Source organism: Salmo salar, chromosome ssa23, assembly GCF_905237065.1.
Source record: "Salmo salar chromosome ssa23, Ssal_v3.1, whole genome shotgun sequence".
Lineage (NCBI taxonomy): Eukaryota > Metazoa > Chordata > Actinopteri > Salmoniformes > Salmonidae > Salmo > Salmo salar.
This window is the reverse complement of record NC_059464.1, coordinates 29,633,773-29,653,730: the sequence shown is the minus strand read 5'-3', so window position 1 is coordinate 29,653,730 and position 19,958 is coordinate 29,633,773. Positions and strand designations below refer to the sequence as shown.

At 46.1% G+C, this 19,958-nt stretch overlaps 1 protein-coding gene across 4 annotated transcripts in view; it reads left to right on the top strand.

Moving 5' to 3' along the window:
* Nucleotides 1–17,604, top strand: part of LOC106584364 (casein kinase I) — a 50,173-nt gene extending 32,569 nt beyond the window's left edge. The window contains exons 4-12 of one of the 4 annotated variants that reach the window (XM_014169589.2): nucleotides 70–218; nucleotides 480–714; nucleotides 1,075–1,160; nucleotides 7,489–7,573; nucleotides 7,695–7,840; nucleotides 8,115–8,195; nucleotides 9,185–9,292; nucleotides 14,352–14,458; nucleotides 14,729–17,604. In XM_014169589.2, the coding sequence (XP_014025064.1) occupies nucleotides 70–218; nucleotides 480–714; nucleotides 1,075–1,160; nucleotides 7,489–7,573; nucleotides 7,695–7,840; nucleotides 8,115–8,195; nucleotides 9,185–9,292; nucleotides 14,352–14,458; nucleotides 14,729–14,783 (1,052 nt within the window). In that variant the 3' untranslated portion in view covers nucleotides 14,784–17,604. Of the gene's footprint in view, nucleotides 1–69; nucleotides 219–479; nucleotides 715–1,074; nucleotides 1,161–7,488; nucleotides 7,574–7,691; nucleotides 7,841–8,114; nucleotides 8,196–9,184; nucleotides 9,293–14,351; nucleotides 14,459–14,728 lie in introns of all 4 variants that reach the window. The other 3 variants (XM_014169588.2, XM_014169592.2, XM_014169591.2) reach the window with 3 other exon arrangements.
* The last annotated feature ends 2,354 nt before the right edge of the window (nucleotides 17,605–19,958 follow it).

The following is a 19,958-nucleotide window of genomic DNA, read 5'->3' as shown; positions in this document are numbered from 1 at the left end:
CATGCCCCCTGTAAGCTGTGTGGTCCTGTTCATATATAACATGTGTCCCTGCCTGTCTCTGTGTTGCAGAGGGTATTCCTCAGGTGTACTACTTTGGGCCATGTGGGAAGTACAATGCCATGGTGCTGGAGCTGCTGGGGCCCAGCCTGGAAGACCTGTTTGATCTCTGTGACCGCACCTTCTCCCTCAAGACCGTCCTCATGATAGCCATACAGCTGGTAAGAATGTAATAGTTGTTTACTTGAGTGTCCTACTGGTGCCCAACCCATAGCTTATAAGACTACTTTCAGTGAATATTCACAGTATGTCAGGCACATAATTAGATAGTGAATGATGGGATCACTACGATGTCAGCCATCTTTATTCCTATCGCTGTGTTGTCATTCTCTTGGCTCTCAGAGGTTTACAGCATTTGAAAAGTGTCCTGAAAGAGTTTGAGATCCTATCTTGTCTAAATGCTCTTGTGTTCTGCCTCCCAGATAACGCGGATGGAATTTGTCCATACAAAAAGCTTGATATACAGAGACGTCAAGCCGGAGAACTTTTTGGTGGGGCGGCCGGGCAGCAAGAGGCAGCACACAATCCACATTATCGACTTCGGGCTGGCCAAAGAATACATCGACCCCGAGACCAAAAAACACATCCCGTACCGGGAGCACAAGAGCCTTACGGGAACGGCGCGCTACATGAGCATCAACACACACCTGGGGAAAGGTGAGAAATTATCATGATCACACATGCTGCTGTGTTATTGGAAATAAGCTGTTTTTTAAACCCTAAAGACATACATTTTCTTTCCTAATCCTGTAAATTTGTCCTGGGCTGTTGATTATCAAGTTCTCCGTTATGTTCAGGAAGGGCCACATCTTAACTTGAGAACTGTACGCATATCTGTAAAACATTACTTCCATGTGGATCTTGCATTCATTGATTGAATTTGAGATTTTCACATTAGGACTTAAGCCTAGAAGTATATATAGTTGACAGGGTGGATAATTGAGAGATTATAGTTTTTTTTTAATTTGTGTGCTGTTTCTGCGTGTGTCGTTAATGAACTCTTCTCCTCTCCTCCAGAGCAAAGCAGGCGGGATGACCTGGAGGCTCTGGGTCACATGTTCATGTACTTCCTGCGAGGCAGTCTTCCCTGGCAAGGCCTGAAGGTATACAGTTTCATGATATCTACATGACTTCAGGCACATTCACCCTGCTGCTAAATAACCGATGTCACTGAAAACACATGTTCCTCTATATCTGTTTATCTACAAAATATAGAAACGTATTATTTTCACATATGTTGATGCTGAGGTGGTGCTTGAGATGATGAGTATGAAGTTGAACATTTTTGAAATTTCCCTTTTAAGGAAGAGGAAAAGCTTAGGAAAAATGCCATATCAATAGTGCTTTTGTAACCATACACTGAAAGGATTTTAACCTCCTGAGATTTAAATGTCATCATATTATAACATAAGTCACTTCCACATTTTCCCCTGTGAGGTCCTCTCCACCCAGGCTAGTGTCAGGAAGAGGACCTGCATGGCAGTATATACAGTGCCTTCAGAAACCTTTTATTTTTCCACATTTTGTTGTGTTACAAAGTGGGATTAAAATGGATTTAATTGTCCTTTTCTGTCAACGATCTACACAAAATACTCTGTAGGGGAAGAAAAATTTGAACATTTGTTAAACATTTATGAAAAATAAAGCACTAATATATCTTCATTAGATAGGTATTCAACCCCCTGAGTCAATACATGTTAGAATCACCTTTTGGCAGCGATTACAGCTGTGAATCTTTCTGGGTAAGAGCTTTGCACACATGGATTGTACAATATTTGCACATGCTTCTTTTTAGAATTCTTCAACCTCTGTTAAGTTGATCGTTGCTCGACAGCCATTTTCAAGTCTTGCCATAGATTTTCAAGCCGATTTAAGTCAAAAATGTAACTAGGCCACTCGGGAACATTAAATGTCGTCTTGGTAAGCAACTCCAGTGTATATTTGGCCTTGTGTTTTAGGTTATTGTCCTGCTGAAAGGTGGATTTGTCTCCCAGTGTCTGTTGGAAAGCAGATTAAGCCAGGTTGTCCTCTAATATTTTGCGTGTGGTTAGCTCTATTCCGTTTCTTTTTATCATAAACTCCCTAGTTCTTGCCGATGACAAGCATACCAATAACATGATGCAGCCACCACCATGCTTAAAAATATGAAGTGGTACTCAGTGATGTGTTGGATTTGACATAAAGTTAATTTCTTTCCCAAATGTTTTGCTGTTTTACTTTAGTGCTTTATTGCAAACGGGAGGCATGTTTTGGAATATTTTATTCTGTACAGACGTCTTTCTTTTGACTCTGTCAATTAGGTTAGTATTGTGGAGTAACTATAATGTTGTTGATCCATCCTCAGTTTTCTCATCAAACACTAACTATTTTAAAGTCACCATTGGCCTCATAGTGAAATCCCAGAGCGGATTCCTTCCTCTCTTGATACACCATCTAAAGTGTGATTAATAACTTCACCGTGCTCAGAGGGATCTTCAATTATTTATTTTTTTGCCCCTATACCAATAGGAGGTGTTCTTCTTTGCGAGGCATTGGAAAACCTCCCTGGTCTTTGTGGTTAAATCCATTTTAAATTCACTGCTCGACTGAGGGACCTTGCAGATAATTGTAGGTGTGGGGTACAGAAATTAGGTAGTTGTTCAAAAATCATGTTAAACACTATTATTGCACACAGAGTGAGTCTATGCAAAGTATTATGTGACTTGTGAAGCACATTTTTACTCCTGAACTTTAGGCTTGCCATAACAAAGGGGTTGAATACTTATTGATTTAAATGTTTAATTAATTTGTAAAAAATGTCTAAAAACATAATTCCATTTTGACATTCCAGTGATAAAGAAAATCTCAATTGAATCCATTTTAAATTCAGGCTGTAACACAACAAAATGTGGAAAAAGTCAAGGGGTGTAAAACGGCTTCATATCCAATGCTCCTTATAGGACACATCACTGCACTCTATACTCCTCTGTAAACTGGTCATCTCTGTATACCCGTCGCAAGACCCACCGGTTGATGCTTATTTATAAAACCCTCTTAGGCCTCACTCCCACCTATCTGAGATACCTACTGCAACCTTCATCCTCCACATACAACACCCGTTCTGCCAGTCACATTCTGTTAAAGGTCCCCAAAGCACACACATCCCTGGTCGCTCCTCTTTTCAGTTCGCTGCAGCTAGCGACTGGAACGAGCTGCAAAAAACACTCAAACTGGACAGTTTTATCTCCATCTCTTCATTCAAAGACTCAATCATGGACACTCTTACTGACAGTTGTGGCTGCTTTGTGTGATGTAGTGTTGTCTCTACCTTCTTGCCCTTTGTGATGTTGTCTGTGCCCAATAATGTTTGTGCTGCTTCCATGTTGTGTTGCTACCGTGTTGTCAGGTGTTGCTGCCATGCTGTGTTGTTGTCTTAGGTCTCTAGGTAGTGTTGTGGTGTCTCTCTCTCTCTCTCTCTCTCTCTAGGTAGTGTTGTGGTGTCTCTCTCTCTCTCTCTAGGTAGTGTTGTGGTGTGTCTCTCTCTCTCTCTCTCTCTCTCTCTAGGTAGTGTTGTGGTGTCTCTCTCTCTCTCTCTCTCTCTAGGTAGTGTTGTGGTGTCTCTCTCTCTCTCTCTCTAGGTAGTGTTGAAGTGTGTCTCTCTCTCTCTCTAGGTAGTGTTGTGGTGTCTCTCTCTCTCTCTAGGTAGTGTTGTGGTGTCTCTCTCTCTCTCTCTCTCTCTCGGTAGTGTTGTGGTGTGTCTCTCTCTCTCTCTAGGTAGTGTTGTGGTGTGTCTCTCTCTCTCTCTCTCTCTCTAGGTAGTGTTGTGGTGTCTCTCTCTCTCTCTCTCTCTCTCTCTCAGGTAGTGTTGTGGTGTGTCTCTCTCTCTCTCTCTCTAGGTAGTGTTGTGGTGTCTCTCTCTCTCTCTCTCTCTCTAGGTAGTGTTGTGGTGTCTCTCTCTCTCTCTCTCTAGGTAGTGTTGAAGTGTGTCTCTCTCTCTCTCTAGGTAGTGTTGTGGTGTCTCTCTCTCTCTCTAGGTAGTGTTGTGGTGTCTCTCTCTCTCTCTCTAGGTAGTGTTGTGGTGTCTCTCTCTCTCTCTCTCTAGGTAGTGTTGTGGTGTCTCTCTCTCTCTCTCTCTCTAGGTAGTGTTGTGGTGTCTCTCTCTCTCTCTCTCTCTAGGTAGTGTTGTGGTCTCTCTCTCTCTCTCTCTCTCTCTCTCTAGGTAGTGTTGTGGTGTCTCTCTCTCTCTCTCTCTAGGTAGTGTTGTGGTGTCTCTCTCTCTCTAGGTATTGTTGTGGTGTCTCTCTCTCTCTAGGTAGTGTTGTGGTGTCTCTCTCTCTCTAGGTAGTGTTGTGGTGTCTCTCTCTCTCGCTCTCTAGGTAGTGTTGTGGTGTCTCTCTCTCTCTCTCTCTCTCTCTCTCTAGGTAGTGTTGTGGTCTCTCTCTCTCTCTCTCTCTAGGTAGTGTTGGGGTGTCTCTCTCTCTCTCTAGGTAGTGTTGTGGTCTCTCTCTCTCTCTCTAGGTAGTGTTGTGGTCTCTCTCTCTCTCTCTCTCTAGGTTGTGGTGTGGTCTCTCTCTCTAGGTTGTGGTGTCTCTCTCTCTCTCTCTCTCTCTAGGTAGTGTTGTGGTGTCTCTCTCTCTCTTGGTGGTGTCTCTCTCTCTCTAGGTGGTGTCTCTCTCTCTCTCTAGGTAGTGTTGTGGTGTCTCTCTCTCTCTCTCTCTCTCTCTCTAGGTAGTGTTGTGGTGTCTCTCTCTCTCTCTCTCTCTGGGTCTCTCTCTCTCTCTCTCTAGGTAGTGTTGTGGTGTCTCTCTCTCTCTCTCTCTCTAGGTAGTGTTGTGGTGTCTCTCTCTCTCTCTCTCTCTCTAGGTAGTGTTGTGGTGTCTCTCTCTCTCTCTCTCTCTAGGTAGTGTTGTGGTGTCTCTCTCTCTCTCTCTCTCTAGGTAGTGTTGTGGTGTCTCTCTCTCTCTCTCTCTCTCTAGGTAGTGTTGTGGTGTCTCTCTCTCTCTCTCTCTCTTAGGTAGTGTTGTGGTGTGCTCTCTCTCTCTCTCTCTCTCTAGGTAGTGTTGTGGTGTGTCTCTCTCTCTCTCTCTCTCTCTAGGTAGTGTTGTGGTGTCTCTCTCTCTCTCTCTCTCTCTCTCTCTAGGTAGTGTTGTGGTGTGTCTCTCTCTCTCTCTCTCTAGGTAGTGTTGTGGTGTCTCTCTCTCTCTCTCTCTCTCTAGGTAGTGTTGTGGTGTCTCTCTCTCTCTCTCTCTAGGTAGTGTTGAAGTGTGTCTCTCTCTCTCTCTAGGTAGTGTTGTGGTGTCTCTCTCTCTCTCTCTAGGTAGTGTTGTGGTGTCTCTCTCTCTCTCTCTAGGTAGTGTTGTGGTGTCTCTCTCTCTCTCTCTCTAGGTAGTGTTGTGGTGTCTCTCTCTCTCTCTCTCTCTCTAGGTAGTGTTGTGGTGTCTCTCTCTCTCTCTCTCTCTAGGTAGTGTTGTGGTCTCTCTCTCTCTCTCTCTCTCTCTCTAGGTAGTGTTGTGGTGTCTCTCTCTCTCTCTCTCTAGGTAGTGTTGTGGTGTCTCTCTCTCTCTAGGTATTGTTGTGGTGTCTCTCTCTCTCTTAGGTAGTGTTGTGGTGTCTCTCTCTCTCTAGGTAGTGTTGTGGTGTCTCTCTCTCTCGCTCTCTAGGTAGTGTTGTGGTGTCTCTCTCTCTCTCTCTCTCTCTCTCTCTAGGTAGTGTTGTGGTCTCTCTCTCTCTCTCTCTCTAGGTAGTGTTGGGGTGTCTCTCTCTCTCTCTAGGTAGTGTTGTGGTCTCTCTCTCTCTCTCTAGGTAGTGTTGTGGTCTCTCTCTCTCTCTCTCTCTAGGTTGTGGTGTGGTCTCTCTCTCTAGGTTGTGGTGTCTCTCTCTCTCTCTCTCTCTCTAGGTAGTGTTGTGGTGTCTCTCTCTCTCTTGGTGGTGTCTCTCTCTCTCTAGGTGGTGTCTCTCTCTCTCTCTAGGTAGTGTTGTGGTGTCTCTCTCTCTCTCTCTCTCTCTCTAGGTAGTGTTGTGGTGTCTCTCTCTCTCTCTCTCTCTCTCTCTCTCTCTCTCTCTCTAGGTAGTGTTGTGGTGTCTCTCTCTCTCTCTCTCTCTCTAGGTAGTGTTGTGGTGTCTCTCTCTCTCTCTCTCTCTAGGTGGTGTCTCTCTCTCTCTCTCTCTCAGGTAGTGTTGTGGTGTCTCTCTCTCTCTCTCTCTCTAGGTAGTGTTGTGGTGTCTCTCTCTCTCTCTCTCTCTCTAGGTAGTGTTGTGGTGTCTCTCTCTCTCTCTCTCTCTAGGTAGTGTTGTGGTGTCTCTCTCTCTCTCTCTCTCTCTCTAGGTAGTGTTGTGGTGTCTCTCTCTCTCTCTCTCTCTCTCTAGGTAGTGTTGTGGTGTGTCTCTCTCTCTCTCTCTCTCTCTAGGTAGTGTTGTGGTGTCTCTCTCTCTCTCTCTCTCTAGGTAGTGTTGTGGTGTCTCTCTCTCTCTCTCTCTCTCTAGGTAGTGTTGTGGTGTCTCTCTCTCTCTCTCTCTCTCTAGGTAGTGTTGTGGTGTCTCTCTCTCTCTCTCTCTAGGTAGTGTTGTGGTGTCTCTCTCTCTCTCTCTAGGTAGTGTTGTGGTGTGTCTCTCTCTCTCTAGGTAGCGTTGTGGTGTGTCTCTCTCTCTCTCTAGGTAGCGTTGTGGTGTCTCTCTCTCTAGGTAGCGTTGTGGTGTCTCTCTCTCTCTCTCTCTCTAGGTAGTGTTGTGGTGTCTCTCTCTCTAGGTAGCGTTGTGGTGTCTCTCTCTCTCTCTCTCTAGGTAGTGTTGTGGTGTGTGTCTCTCTCTCTCTCTCTCTCTCTCTAGGTAGTGTTGTGGTGTCTCTCTCTCTCTCTCTCTAGGTAGCGTTGTGGTGTCTCTCTCTCTCTCTCTCTCTCTCTCTCTCTAGGTAGTGTTGTGGTGTCTCTCTCTCTCTCTCTCTCTAGGTAGCGTTGTGGTGTCTCTCTCTCTCTCTCTCTCTAGGTAGCGTTGTGGTGTCTCTCTCTCTCTCTCTCTCTAGGTAGTGTTGTGGTGTCTCTCTCTCTAGGTAGCGTTGTGGTGTCTCTCTCTCTCTAGGTAGCGTTGTGGTGTCTCTCTCTCTCTCTAGGTAGCGTTGTCTCTTTTGTCATGATGTGTTTTGTCCTACATTTTTTATTTTAATCCCAGCCCCCATCCCCACAGGAGGCCTTTTGCCTCTTGGTATGCAGTTATTCTGAGTAAGAGTTTGTTTTTTAAGAGAGGATATGCATGTGGAGGCAAACTAAGACACCTTAAATATTCTACATGTGAACATTATGCTCATTCAGTCATGCTGCCTCCAGCTGTGTATTGCCCCAGATGTGGCTGTGATATTGTGCATTCTGCAAAGCTGTAGTTTTTCAACTCTACTGTGCTTTGTGGTAATTAAAGCTAAACACATGGGAGGATAATTGTTTCACTGTCTGTTGATTCCAGGCGGACACGTTGAAGGAGAGGTATCAGAAGATTGGAGATACCAAGCGAGCTACCCCAATTGAAGTGCTTTGTGAAAGCTTCCCGGGTCAGTACTGCCATTTTGGTTTGATTGGTTTCATTTGGAATCTTCATAACGCTTTAGGCCACGATCTAGTTCAGTTTATGCAAATGAAATGATTGTGTGCCTCTGTCCTTTGCTGCAGAAGAGATGGCCACATATCTGCGTTACGTGAGGAGGCTGGACTTCTTTGAGAAACCTGATTATGACTACTTACGGAAACTCTTCACTGAACTGTTTGACAGGAACGGCTACGTCTTTGATTATGAATACGACTGGGTCGGCAAGCCACTTGTGAGTCTCCATCATCTTGCTTTTTCTTCCTATTCAACGTTTTGAGTTGAGCACTTGACCCCTTTATCTGCAGACTTTCATTAGTCTTTTTCTGTAAATAATCACAAAAGGATCAAAATGGAGATTTCCTGTGACGTCTCAGTGATTCAAGGGCCTTTTCTTTTTTTATTATATAATATATGAATATATTCAGCTTGTGGTGAGTGTAAAGTATTCTCAGCCACGATTTGGATGTCCTAGGTAAAATGCTGTCATTTTGTCCCCCCCACCATAGCCTACACCGGTAGGTCCCTTCCCCAGTGACACGCCCGCTCAGCCCAGCAGAGACAAAGCACAACAGCAGACCAAAAACCAGGTGAGCCCGCCGCACCAGCCCACCTCGTCAGTCGAGTTCCCCGTGTCTCAGAGGCAGCCGCCAAGCCTCCTATCTTAATCTCCGCCTCCTCAACAATATGGCCTCTTTTTTTTTTACAATGTCACCTTTTGTCTAATCCAACCTCTTCAATTTCCTCTTTACTCTGTTGTGGCGATTGAGCAAGAAAGATGGGGAGCTGATGAAATGATTAGAATTGTCTTTGAAAGGTGGAGCTGTTTTAGCATTGGACGGTTTTGTCTTCAGCCTGCCTCCTGAAGAACTAGTTATTTCATGCATGTGTTGAAACTGCGTTGCTCACATCAGCAATGACAAAGCAGTTTGCTTAGTGTGTGGCGAAATAGTTTTCTTTTCCTTGTTCTATCAGCATGCTATTTCAGCCTTGGTCCCACTACACTGTCACCAACGTGACACATTGTTTACATTTTTGCCAATACACGATGATTAATTGAACTTTATTAGTCATAATCTTTTCCTCTAAGGCAAAGTGCATCCGGTTTTCTGATTGCTGTGGACTCTGGTGGTTATGTATGGTGGTTATGTATGGTGGTTATGTATGGCTCTCCAGAGTAGGACATATCATTTATGAATATAAACATGCAACACGTTGCATAGCACAAACAGTTAGATTTTTGTTGTTGTTGCAGAAACCAGGAATAGAATCAGAACAATTATTAGCTAATTCAGTCAGATCAATAGAAAATATAGATGTTGGAATAGAAGTCAAGATGCTTTGTTTTTTCCGATCAAGGCTGTTTTTACTCTTGCATCAGTCAGTGGGCTCTGCTTTATGTTTTGCTCTATTTTTCTTCTGTTAACATAGTTTTAACAAGCCTGCCTTCTGTATTTATTTCCATTTGTTTCTTTGTTTTTGTTCATTCACTTCCCCATCCCACTCTCCCACCACCACCACCACCACATTACCTCCCACCTCTTTACTCCCGCCCCCATACACCCTGCCCCCCTGTCAGTTGCCTGAGGCCAAAGGAGATGAGGCTCAGCGTCAGCTGTCTCCAATGACCAATACGGAGACACTGGGGTCACATCTTGTGGCCGAAAGGCTGGGGGGCTCTGTCCAGGTACTGCTTGCTGCGCATGGTGCTGCGCATGGTGCTGCGCATGGTGCTGCATGGCTGTGTCTGTCCACTCCAGCTTTCTCTGTCTGTGTCTCTGTCTGTGTCTCTGTCTGTGTCTCTGTCTGTGTCTCTGTCTCTGTCTGTCTCTGTCTGTATCTGTCTGTCTGTGTCTCTGTCTCTGTCTGTCTGTGTCTCTGTCTGTCTGTGTCTCTGTCTCTGTGTCTCTGTCTGTCTCTGTCTGTCTCTGTCTGTCGCTGTCTGTCTGTCTCTGTGTGTCGCTGTCTGTGTCTCTGTGTGTGTGTCTCTGTCTGTCTGTGTCGCTGTCTGTCTGTCTGTCTGTGTCGCTGTCTGTCTGTCTGTCTGTCTGTGTCGCTGTCTGTCTGTCTGTGAGTGTCGCTGTCTGTCTGTCTGTGTCGCTGTCTGTCTGTCTGTGTCGCTGTCTGTCTGTCTGTGTCGCTGTCTGTCTGTCTGTGTCGCTGTCTGTCTGTCTGTGTCGCTGTCTGTCTGTCTGTGTCGCTGTCTGTCTGTCTGTGTCGCTGTCTGTCTGTGTCGCTGTCTGTCTGTGTGTGTGTCTGTGTGTCTGTCTGTGATTCTGTCTGTGTCACTGTCTGTCTGTCTGTGACTCTGTCTGTCTGTGACTCTGTCTGTCTGTGACTCTGTCTGTCTGTGTCTCTGTCTGTCTGTGTCTCTGTCTGTCTGTGTCTCTGTCTGTCTGTGTCTCTGTCTGTCTGTGTCTCTGTCTGTCTGTATCTGTCTGTCTGTGTGTCTGTCTGTGATTCTGTCTGTGTCACTGTCTGTCTGTCTGTGACTCTGTCTGTCTGTGACTCTGTCTGTCTGTGACTCTGTCTGTCTGTGACTCTGTCTGTCTGTGACTCTGTCTGTCTGTGACTCTGTCTGTCTGTGTCTCTGTCTGTCTGTGTCGCTGTCTGTCTGTGTCGCTGTCTGTTTTTGTCCTTCTGTCGCTGTCTGTCTGTCGCTGTCTGTCTGTCGCTGTCTGTCTGCCTGTGTCGCTGTCTGTCTGCCTGTGTCGCTGTCCGTCTGGCGCTGTCTGTCTGTTTCGCTGTCTGTCGCTGTCCGTCTGGCGCTGTCTGTCTGTCTGTCGCTGTCTGTCTGTCGCTGTCTGCCTGTCGCTGTCTGCCTGTGTCGCTGTCTGTCTGCCTGTGTCGCTGTCTGTCTGCCTGTGTCGCTGTCTGTCTCTGTCTGTCTGTTTCGCTGTCTGTCGCTGTCTGTTTGTCGCTGTCTGTCTCTGTCTGTCGCTGTCTGCCTGTGTCGCTGTCTGTCTGCCTGTGTCGCTGTCTGTCTGCCTGTGTCGCTGTCTGTCTCTGTCTGTCTGTCTGTCGCTGTCCGTCTGGCGCTGTCTGTCTGTCGCTGTCTGTCTGTCGCTGTCTGTCTGCCTGTGTCGCTGTCTGTCTGCCTGTGTCGCTGTCTGTCTGCCTGTGTCGCTGTCTGTCTGTGTCGCTGTCTGTCTGCCTGTGTCGCTGTCTGTCTCTGTCTGTCTGTTTCGCTGTCTGTCGCTGTCCGTCTGGCGCTGTCTGTCTGTCGCTGTCTGTCTGCCTGTGTCGCTGTCTGTCTGCCTGTGTCGCTGTCTGTGTCCCTGTGTCGCTGTCTGTGTCGCTGTGTCGCTGTCTGTGTCGCTGTCTGTCTGTCTGTGTCGCTGTCTGTCTGTCTGTGACGCTGTCTGTCTGTGACGCTGTCTGTCTGTGTCGCTGTCTGTCTGTCTGTGACGCTGTCTGTGTCTGTCTGTCTGTGTCGCTGTCTGTCTCTGTGTCGCTTTCTGTCTGTCTGTGTCGCTGTCTGTCGCTGTCTGTCTGCCTGTGTCGCTGTCTGTCTGTCGCTGTGTCTGTCTGACGCTGTCTGTGACGCTGTGTCTGTCTGCCTGTGTCGCTGTGTCTGTCTGCCTGTGTCGCTGTCTGCCTGTGTCGCTGTCTGCCTGTGTCGCTGTCTGCCTGTGTCGCTGTCTGTCGCTGTCTGTCTGTGTCGCTGTCTGTCTGTGTCGCTGTCTGTTGCTGTCTGTCGCTGTCTGTCTGCCTGTGTCGCTGTCTGTCTGCCTGTGTCGCTGTCTGTCTGCCTGTGTCGCTGTCTGTCTGCCTGTGTCGCTGTCTGTCTGTCGCTGTGTCTGTCTGTGTCGCTGTCTGTCTGTGTCGCTCTGTCAGTCTGACGCTGTCTGTGACGCTGTCTGTGTCGCTGTGTCTGTCTGTCTGTGTGTGTCGCTCTGTCTGTGTGTGTCGCTCTGTCTGTGTGTGTCGCTCTGTCTGTGTGTGTCGCTGTCTGTCTGTGTGTGTCTCTGTCTGTGTGTGTCGCTGTCTGTCTGTGTGTGTCGCTGTCTGTCTGTCTGTGTCGCTGTCTGTGTGTCGCTGTCTGTGTGTCGCTGTCGCTGTCTGTGTGTCGCTGTCGCTGTCTGTGTCGCTGTCTGTCTGTGTCGCTGTCTGTCTGTGTGTCGCTGTCTGTCTGTCTGTGTCGCTGTCTGTCTGTCTGTGTCTCTGTCTGTGTCGCTGTCTGTCTGTCTGTGTCGCTGTCTGTCTGTCTGTCTGTCTGTGTCGCTGTCTGTCTGTCTGTGTCGCTGTCTGTCTGTCTGTTTCTGTCTGTGTCGCTGTCTGTCTGTGTCTGTCGCTGTCTGTGTCGCTGTCGGTCTGTCTGTGTCGCTGTCTGTCGCTGTCTGTGTCTCTGTGTGTGTGTCGCTGTCTGTCTGTCTGTGTGTGTCGCTGTCTGTCTGTGTGTCTGTCTGTGTCGCTGTCTGTCTGTCTGTGTCTCTGTCTGTCTGTGTCGCTGTCTGTCTGTCTGTGTCGCTGTCTGTCTGTCTGTGTCGCTGTCTGTCTGTCTGTGTCGCTGTCTGTCTGTCTGTGTCGCTGTGTCGCTGTCTGTCTCTCTGTCTGTCTGTCTGTCTCTCTGTGTCGCTGTCTGTGTGTGTCTGTCTGTGTGTGTCGCTGTGTGTGTCGCTGTGTGTGTCGCTGTCTGTGTCGCTGTCTGTGTCGCTGTCTGTCTGTGTGTCGCTGTCTGTCTGTCTGTGTCTCTGTCTCTGTGTCTCTGTGTCTGTCTGTCTGTGTCGCTGTCTGTCTGTCTGTCTGTGTCTGTCTGTTTCTGTCTGTGTCGCTGACTGTCTGTGTCTGTCGCTGTCTGTGTCGCTGTCGGTCTGTCTGTGTCTCTGTGTGTGTGTCGCTGTCTGTCTGTGTGTGTCGCTGTGTGTCTGTCTGTGTCGCTGTCTGTCTGTCTGTGTCGCTGTCTGTCTGTCTGTGTCGCTGTCTGTCTGTCTGTGTGTCGCTGTCTGTCTGTGTCGCTGTGTCTCTGTCTGTGTCGCTGTCTGTCTCTCTCTCTCTCTGTCTGTCTGTCTGTCTGTCTGTGTCGCTGTCTGTCTGTGTCGCTGTCTGTCTGTGTCGCTGTCTGTCTGTGTCGCTGTCTGTCTGTGTGGCTGTCTGTGTGTGTCTGTCTGTGATTCTGTCTGTGTCGCTGTCTGTCTGCCTGTGTCGCTGTCTGTCTGCCTGTGTCGCTGTCTGTCTACCTGCCTGTGTCGCTGTCTGTCTGCCTGTCTGTGACGCTGTCTGTCTGCCTGTCTGTGACGCTGTCTGTCTGCCTGTCTGTGACGCTGTCTGTCTGCCTGTCTGTGTCGCTGTCTGTCTGTGTCGCTGTCTGTCTGTGTCGCTGTCTGTCTGTGTCGCTGTCTGTCTGTCGCTGTCTGTCTGTCGCTGTCTGTCTGTGTCGCTTTCTGTCTGTTTGTGTCGCTTTCTGTCTGCCTGTGTCGCTGTGTCTGTCTGTGTCGCTGTCTGTCTGTGTCGCTCTGTCTGTCTGACGCTGTCTGTGACGCTGTCTGTGTCGCTGTGTCTGTCTGTCTGTGTCGCTGTCTGTGTCGCTCTGTCTGTGACGCTGTCTGTGTCGCTCTGTCTGTCTGTGACGCAGTCTGTGTCGCTGTGTCTGTCTGTCTGTGTCGCTGTGTCTGTCTGTGTCACTGTGTCTGTCTGTCTGTGTCACTGTGTCTGTCTGTCTGTGTCGCTGTGTGTGTGTGTCGCTGTCTGTCTGTGACGCTGTCTGTCTGTCTGTGACGCTGTCTGTCTGTCTGTGTCGCTGTCTGTCTGTCTGTGTCGCTGTCTGTCTGTCGCTGTCTGTCTGTGTCGCTGTCTGTGTTTCTGTCGCTGTCTGTCTGTGTCGCTGTCTGTGTTTCTGTCGCTGTCTGTCTGTGTCGCTGTCTGTGTTGCTGTCTGTCTGTCTGTGTCGCTCTGTGTCGCTGTCTGTGTTGCTGTCTGTCTGTCTGTGTCGCTGTGTGTCTGTCTTTCTGTCTGTGTCCCTGTGTCTCAGTCTTTCTGTCTGTGTCGCTGTGTCTCAGTCTTTCTGTCTGTGTCGCTGTGTCTCGGTCTTTCTGTCTGTGTCGCTGTGTCTCAGTCTTTCTGTCTGTGTCGTTTTGTCTCGGTCTTTCTGTCTGTGTCGCTGTCTGTCTATCTTCTCTGTCTGCCTGCTCTGCTTCACTCATCCAGGCTGATAACAGGGGAGGGAAGCACAGTCGGGAACCCTGCGGCCGTTGAAGCCATTATCAGGACAGGAACCCCCTCCCCTCTCCCTGGAAAAGGGTGTGATATAGGATCTGATTGAGCATGCACTGTCTCAGCACAGACTCAACCTTTAAAGGGATGAAGGGGCAACAGCATCTCAGGAGATGCCTGTTAGCTACACCCTTCACATGAAAACATGACAATTTGGAAGTGGAGATTTCACATCTAGAGTCCTTTATGGCGCAATTATGACTCGCTTAAAGTGATGTACAGTCTGCCGTCTCAGATGATTACATTTTGAAGATGATTTTTTTGAGCAAATGTGCCATCTAGGGTTTTGGAAGGGAATTGCATCCTTTGAAATAATGACCTCTTTTTACCAACGAGTAAATCCATTTTAAGTTTAAATGTCACGTGCACAAGTACAGTGAAATGCCTTTCTTGCCAGCTCTTTTACATTGTAATGTCGTCAAAGGTAAGAGTCATAAGCTAATGCTCACTCTCACTTCATATGAAGGATAAATGACAAGATAATTAGTCATGCACAGACATCCTGTCTGAATTCCTTGTCTTCACCTGTACAGGTGATGAGCTCGACGAATGGAGAGCTGAACACTGACGACCCGACGGCGGGACACTCCAACGCTCCCATCACTGCTCCCACCGAGGTGGAGGTGGCTGATGATACAAAGTAAGACAGCTCTGTCCCTGGCGTTGACTGCAGTGGCTCACCATGCTCTGCTCGGTCGCACTACCTCTGGCAGTCGTGGCCAGAAACACAGTCAAATTATATCTGAACCCAGTCATTCAAAATCCTGTTACAACAAAACATTTAACAGATTCCACGTTTACGGCCTCTAATGTTCAGTTTCGCTTTTTTTTAGCTTTAAAACATTGCATTTTTTGATATGCAACATTCATTTCCTTTTGAAACTAAATGAGTGTGTCCCCTTGCCTGCAGGTGCTGCTGTTTCTTCAAAATGAGAAAGAGGAAAACTCTCCAGCGGCACAAGTGAAGAGAAGACCTCGGCGGGAACTTGAAACATTCTGCTCACTTTCAAGTTTCAAATGGAAGAAACCACACCGATCACCCATCCTATCTCCCTTCCCCAGTCTCTCTCTCTCTCTCCCTCTCCCTCTCGCTCTTCTCCATCTTCCTCAGCGCTCTTCTGCTACAGGCGTGTAAAGCAATGTTGTCCTACAGACTTTGTGGGCTTCACAACAGACACTGGCTTCCAAAAGAAAGAAACCGTTAAAGTACCTGCATAATAAAGAGAGAACGTTTTAAAAGCTGTAACAAAGAAACGCGAATATCGTGGCGTGAATAGAAGATAATGATACTGTTTGAAACAGTTCTTGTATTCTAGATTCCATACATAGCATTTACTGTTCAACAGCCATTGATCTGAGGGAACTGTCAATGAGTCGAGGGAAAGAAATCTGTTCCATAGAAATAGTCCTTTATTTGTGGGATCAAGGTAAGAAGCAAGACTGAACTATACTAATGATAACTCTGGAATCACTGAGCGCAACAGGAAACACCATCTAAATCACAATTGGAGGATTTTTATGTTGTTGAGTTTTTTTATTTAATCCTCTGTTGTTTTCAAAGTCAACTCCCTGGATTGAAAACAAATGTCTGTTTTAGTGTACTGGAATTCATTTTGTATTCTTTTTTTCTTCTCTGGCTTTCATTCTGTCAATGTGGACTTTGTAGCACAGTCACTGGCCTCAGGTACTGTGGAAGACTGAGAGTAACTGATATTAAGCTCTCTTCTTCTTGTTGCACTTTTGGAAACAAAAAGAAAGTACAATGGAATTCTAGGTTTGAAATTAACAAACAAGAAAACAACTGAAGACTGATCTAGGAAGAGTCCTATACAAGGCTAACACTGACTGTACAAAACATTAAGAACACCTTCCCAATATTGAGTTGCGCCTCCCCCCCTCCTTTTGCCATCAGAACAGCCTCAATTCATCGGGGAATGGACTCTACAAGGTGTTGAAAGTGTTCCACAGGGATGCTGGCCCATGTTGACTCCAATGCTTCCCACAGTTGTCAAGTTGGCTGGTTGTCCTTTGGGTGGTGGACCATTCTTGATACACACAGGAAACTGTTGAGTGTGAAAAACCCAGCAGCGTTGCTGTTTTTGACACCAACTGGTGCGCCTGCCACCTACAAAACCCTGTTCAAAGACACTTCAATATTTTGTCTTACCCATTCACCCTGGCACACACAATCCATGTCTCAATTCTCAATTCTTCTCAAGGCTTAAAAATCCTTCTTTAACCAGTCTCCTCCCTTTCATCTACACTGATTTGAAGTGGATTTAACAAGTGACATTAATAAGGGATAATAGCATTCACCTGGTAAGTTTGTCATGGAAAGAGCAGGTGTACATAATGTTTTGTACACTCAGTGCATATCTGAGTACGGGCCGAAATGTCAATTTACATGAAAAAAGATATCTTTCAGTTTTATTTCTACATCAGAATAATTTACCAGGAAATCATAGTTTGTGCCTTTCCAAGTAAAATGTTTAAAGCTCAAGTAAGTGTCCTGCAATGACATTTTATCTGAACTGTTCCAAATGTTACTCATTAACTGTGTGCGCGCGTGTATCTCTGAAAGCATCGTCTTTCTGACATGCTCAGTAAAGAGGTCCTACTGTCTCACAACCACCGTGTCCATCTCCTCTGCTAGGACAATCAAAGGATCTTTACAGTTTAACTCTCTAGATTCACTCGACAACAACAAAATAGGAAAGATTTGATAGCTTGTGCATTGTGAGCTAAGCAATTCTAGTCATTGATGGTGGCTGATCAACGTTAGGGGTAGCATGCAAATACGTCAAGTTTATGTTTGAAGACGAAAATGAAGCAATTTTCCCATCGATGACTGAAGTTGCCACAAGACTTGAATTGGATACAAAACCGTTTTTCTTTTGAAGTTCCTCGCTGCAGTAGTTTTGTGAATCTTTGTTTGAAAGTTGTAATGGTCTATGATTTTCATGGCTTAACATGAGATGTGTGTTCGGCCACAACAACGTGCTCCGTCATCTCAAATGTGTATATAATATATATATATTATATATATATATATATATAGTGTAGGTACAGCGGTCCCAAATCGTTTTTTTTTAAATCAAAGATGGCCGCCGTGTGTGGTCTCAAACATTAGTTCACAAGCGAAGCCCCCCAAACCCCCTTGATTGTTATACTGTAAATATCCCCTTCTACGAAAGACATCACTATGCCCTTTTAAAATAGCATTCCATATGCTAGTGTCATCATTGTGCTTATGAGTCAACGCCATGTGACCCAGAATGTATTGTTGTCATGAGATCAGTCATACATGTTATGTTTTTATTTTTATTTTTTTCTGGAGAAGTTAACATGAGGGCATTGGGGTAGTAGGGTTGCTAAAAAAAATGGAAATATCAATAGCAGCTATGTACATTTTTATAAACGTCTCAAACTAAGAAGAGCAGGGGAGACATATTGGGCTAAAAATGTGATGGAGTTAAATTAAGGAAATAATTAGTCTCTTTTGTAAATAGCAATACCCATGAGTTTTAAATTGGGATTTTAACATGTAGTGGAACTGTTTCCAGTTTGGTTGTTTTCCCATAACTTTAAAAAAAAATCTGAAATCTATTTGATTCCCACTATTTGCTGTTTGCCACCATGCTGGTAGAACTCTTTTCCAATTCCTTTCCTCCTAGTTTAACCCCTGGCTATACTGTGAGTGCTCTGGTGATACAATATTCAAGTGATACAATATTCAATGCAACAGAATGGATATGAGTTTCACCAATACAAGAAGCTTTATACTTATGGTCATTCTGATTCTTAACAGGGCAAATCTCCATTATGATTGTGCAGTGTCTCCATTATGATTGTGCAGTGTGAGCTCTGGTGCAGTATTTGTCACGATGCTTTACTCAAATTATGCTCAACTTTTTCAATATGAAAATATCACTGATTGTAATCACGATGCTGTTGATCAACCTGTATGGTATTGGTCATGTCTTGTTTGGAGTTTGAACTAACCTCCTGTTCTTGACGTGTTATGTGAGCGAAGTGAGATGGGGAAGTGAAACATACTGTAGAAGGCTTAGCCTGTTCAACTGCCATTAGTATTAGGCTAGAACTGGGCTACATATACCTGACTCACCATGTGGGTAATAAAAGATCAAAAAGCCCTTTTGGTAACATACATTTACCACCCACACAAGCAGCCTGGTCTCATAGACTAGATGTAACATAGTAAATGTAAAACCAGGACACTCAAATTAGTATGGTAGGGTTACATAAGACAGGTTACTTTAGACAAAAACAAACTTACTACTTTTTAGCTACTTTGCTACTACTTAGCATGTTAGCTAACCTTGTAATTCGTTACATACCCTGCCTACATGGCCAAAAGTGGTTTTGGCTATTTCAGCCACACCCGCTGCTGACAGGTGTAAAAATATCAAGCACACAGCCATGCAATCTCTACAGGAAAACATTGACAGTACGGAAGAGCTCAGGGACTTTCAACTTGGCACTGTCATAGGATGCCACCTTTCCAAAAAGTCAGTTCGTAAAATGTCTTCCCTGCTATAGCTGCCCAGGTCAAATGTAAGTGCTGTTATTGTGAAGTGGAAACATCTAGGAGCAACAACGGCTCAGCCGCGAAGTGGTAGGCCACACAAGCTCACAGAATGAGACCGCTGAAGCGCACAGCGGATAAACATTGTTTGTCCTCGGTTGCAACGCTCACTACCGAGTTCCAAACTGCCTCTGGAAGCAACGTCAGCACAATAACTGTTTGTCGGGAGCTTCATGAAATGGGTTTTCATGGCCGAGCAGCTGCATGCAAGCCTAAGATAACAATGCTCAATGCCAAGCATCCATTGGACTGGAGCAGTGGAAATGCATTTTCTTGGAGTGACGAATCAGTCTTCATCTCAGTCCAACGGACAAATCTGGTTTTGGCAGATGCCAGGAGAATGCTACCTGCCCCAATGCATGGTGCCTACTGTATAGTGCCAAGTATGGTTTGGTGGAGGAGGAACAATGGTCTGGGGCTGTTTGTCATGGTACGGGCTAGGCCCCTTAATTCCAGTGAAGGGAGATCTTAACGCTACAGCATATAATTACATTCTAGACGATTCTGTGCTTCCAACTTCGTGGCAACAGTTTGGGGAAGGCCCTTTCCTGTTTCAGTATGACAATGCCCCGTGCACAAAGCGAGGTCCATACAGAAATGGTTTGTCGAGATCAGTGTGGATGAATTTGACTGGCCTGCACAGAGCCCTGACCTCAACCCCATTGAACACCTTTGGGATGACTTGGAACGCCAACTGCGAGCCAGGCCTAATCGCCAACATCAGTGCCCAACCTCACTAATGCTCTTGTGGCTGATTGGATGCAAATCCCCGCAGCGATGTTCCAACATCTAGTGGAAAGCCTTCCCAGAAGAGTGGAGGCTATTATAGCATCAAAGGGGGGACCAACTCCATATTAATGCCCAGGATTTTGGAATATGTTCAATGAGCAGGGGTCCACATACTTGTGGCCATGCACTGTATCATATGAGTTAGAGCAGTGGTCACCAACCGGTTGATCGCGATCACCTGGTCCATCTCCAAGGCGTTCCTAGTCGATCACCAAACATTTCTGGAGAAAAAAAAAGATAAAGCCTTCCCTTTTTATTTATTTTTATTCATTTATTCACCATGTTGGCGGTAGGTGCACTTGATTCAGCAGCCCTAACGCCGGGAAGGCAAAGTGTTCCCATTTTTATCTATTTCATCTGTCTGAAGGTAGAACAAGCCCAGAGAGCAAATTCGAGTGCACCTATAGGCCTACTGGCCAATCAGATAGCTCAGATCACTGTGTCTGCACAGTTTCCTCGAGCCAAATCAAATTTTATTGGTCACATACACATGGTTAGCAGATGTTAATGGGAGTGTAGCAAAATGCTTGTGCTTCTAGTTCCGACAGTGCAGCAATATCTAACAAGTAATCTAACAATTCCCCAACAACTACCTAATACACACAAATCTAAAGGGATGGAATAAGAATATGTACATATAGATATATGGATTAGCGATGGCCGAGCGTCGTAGGCAAGATGCAATAGATGGTATAAGATGCAGTTTGTACATATGAGATGAGTAATGTAAGATATGTGAACATTC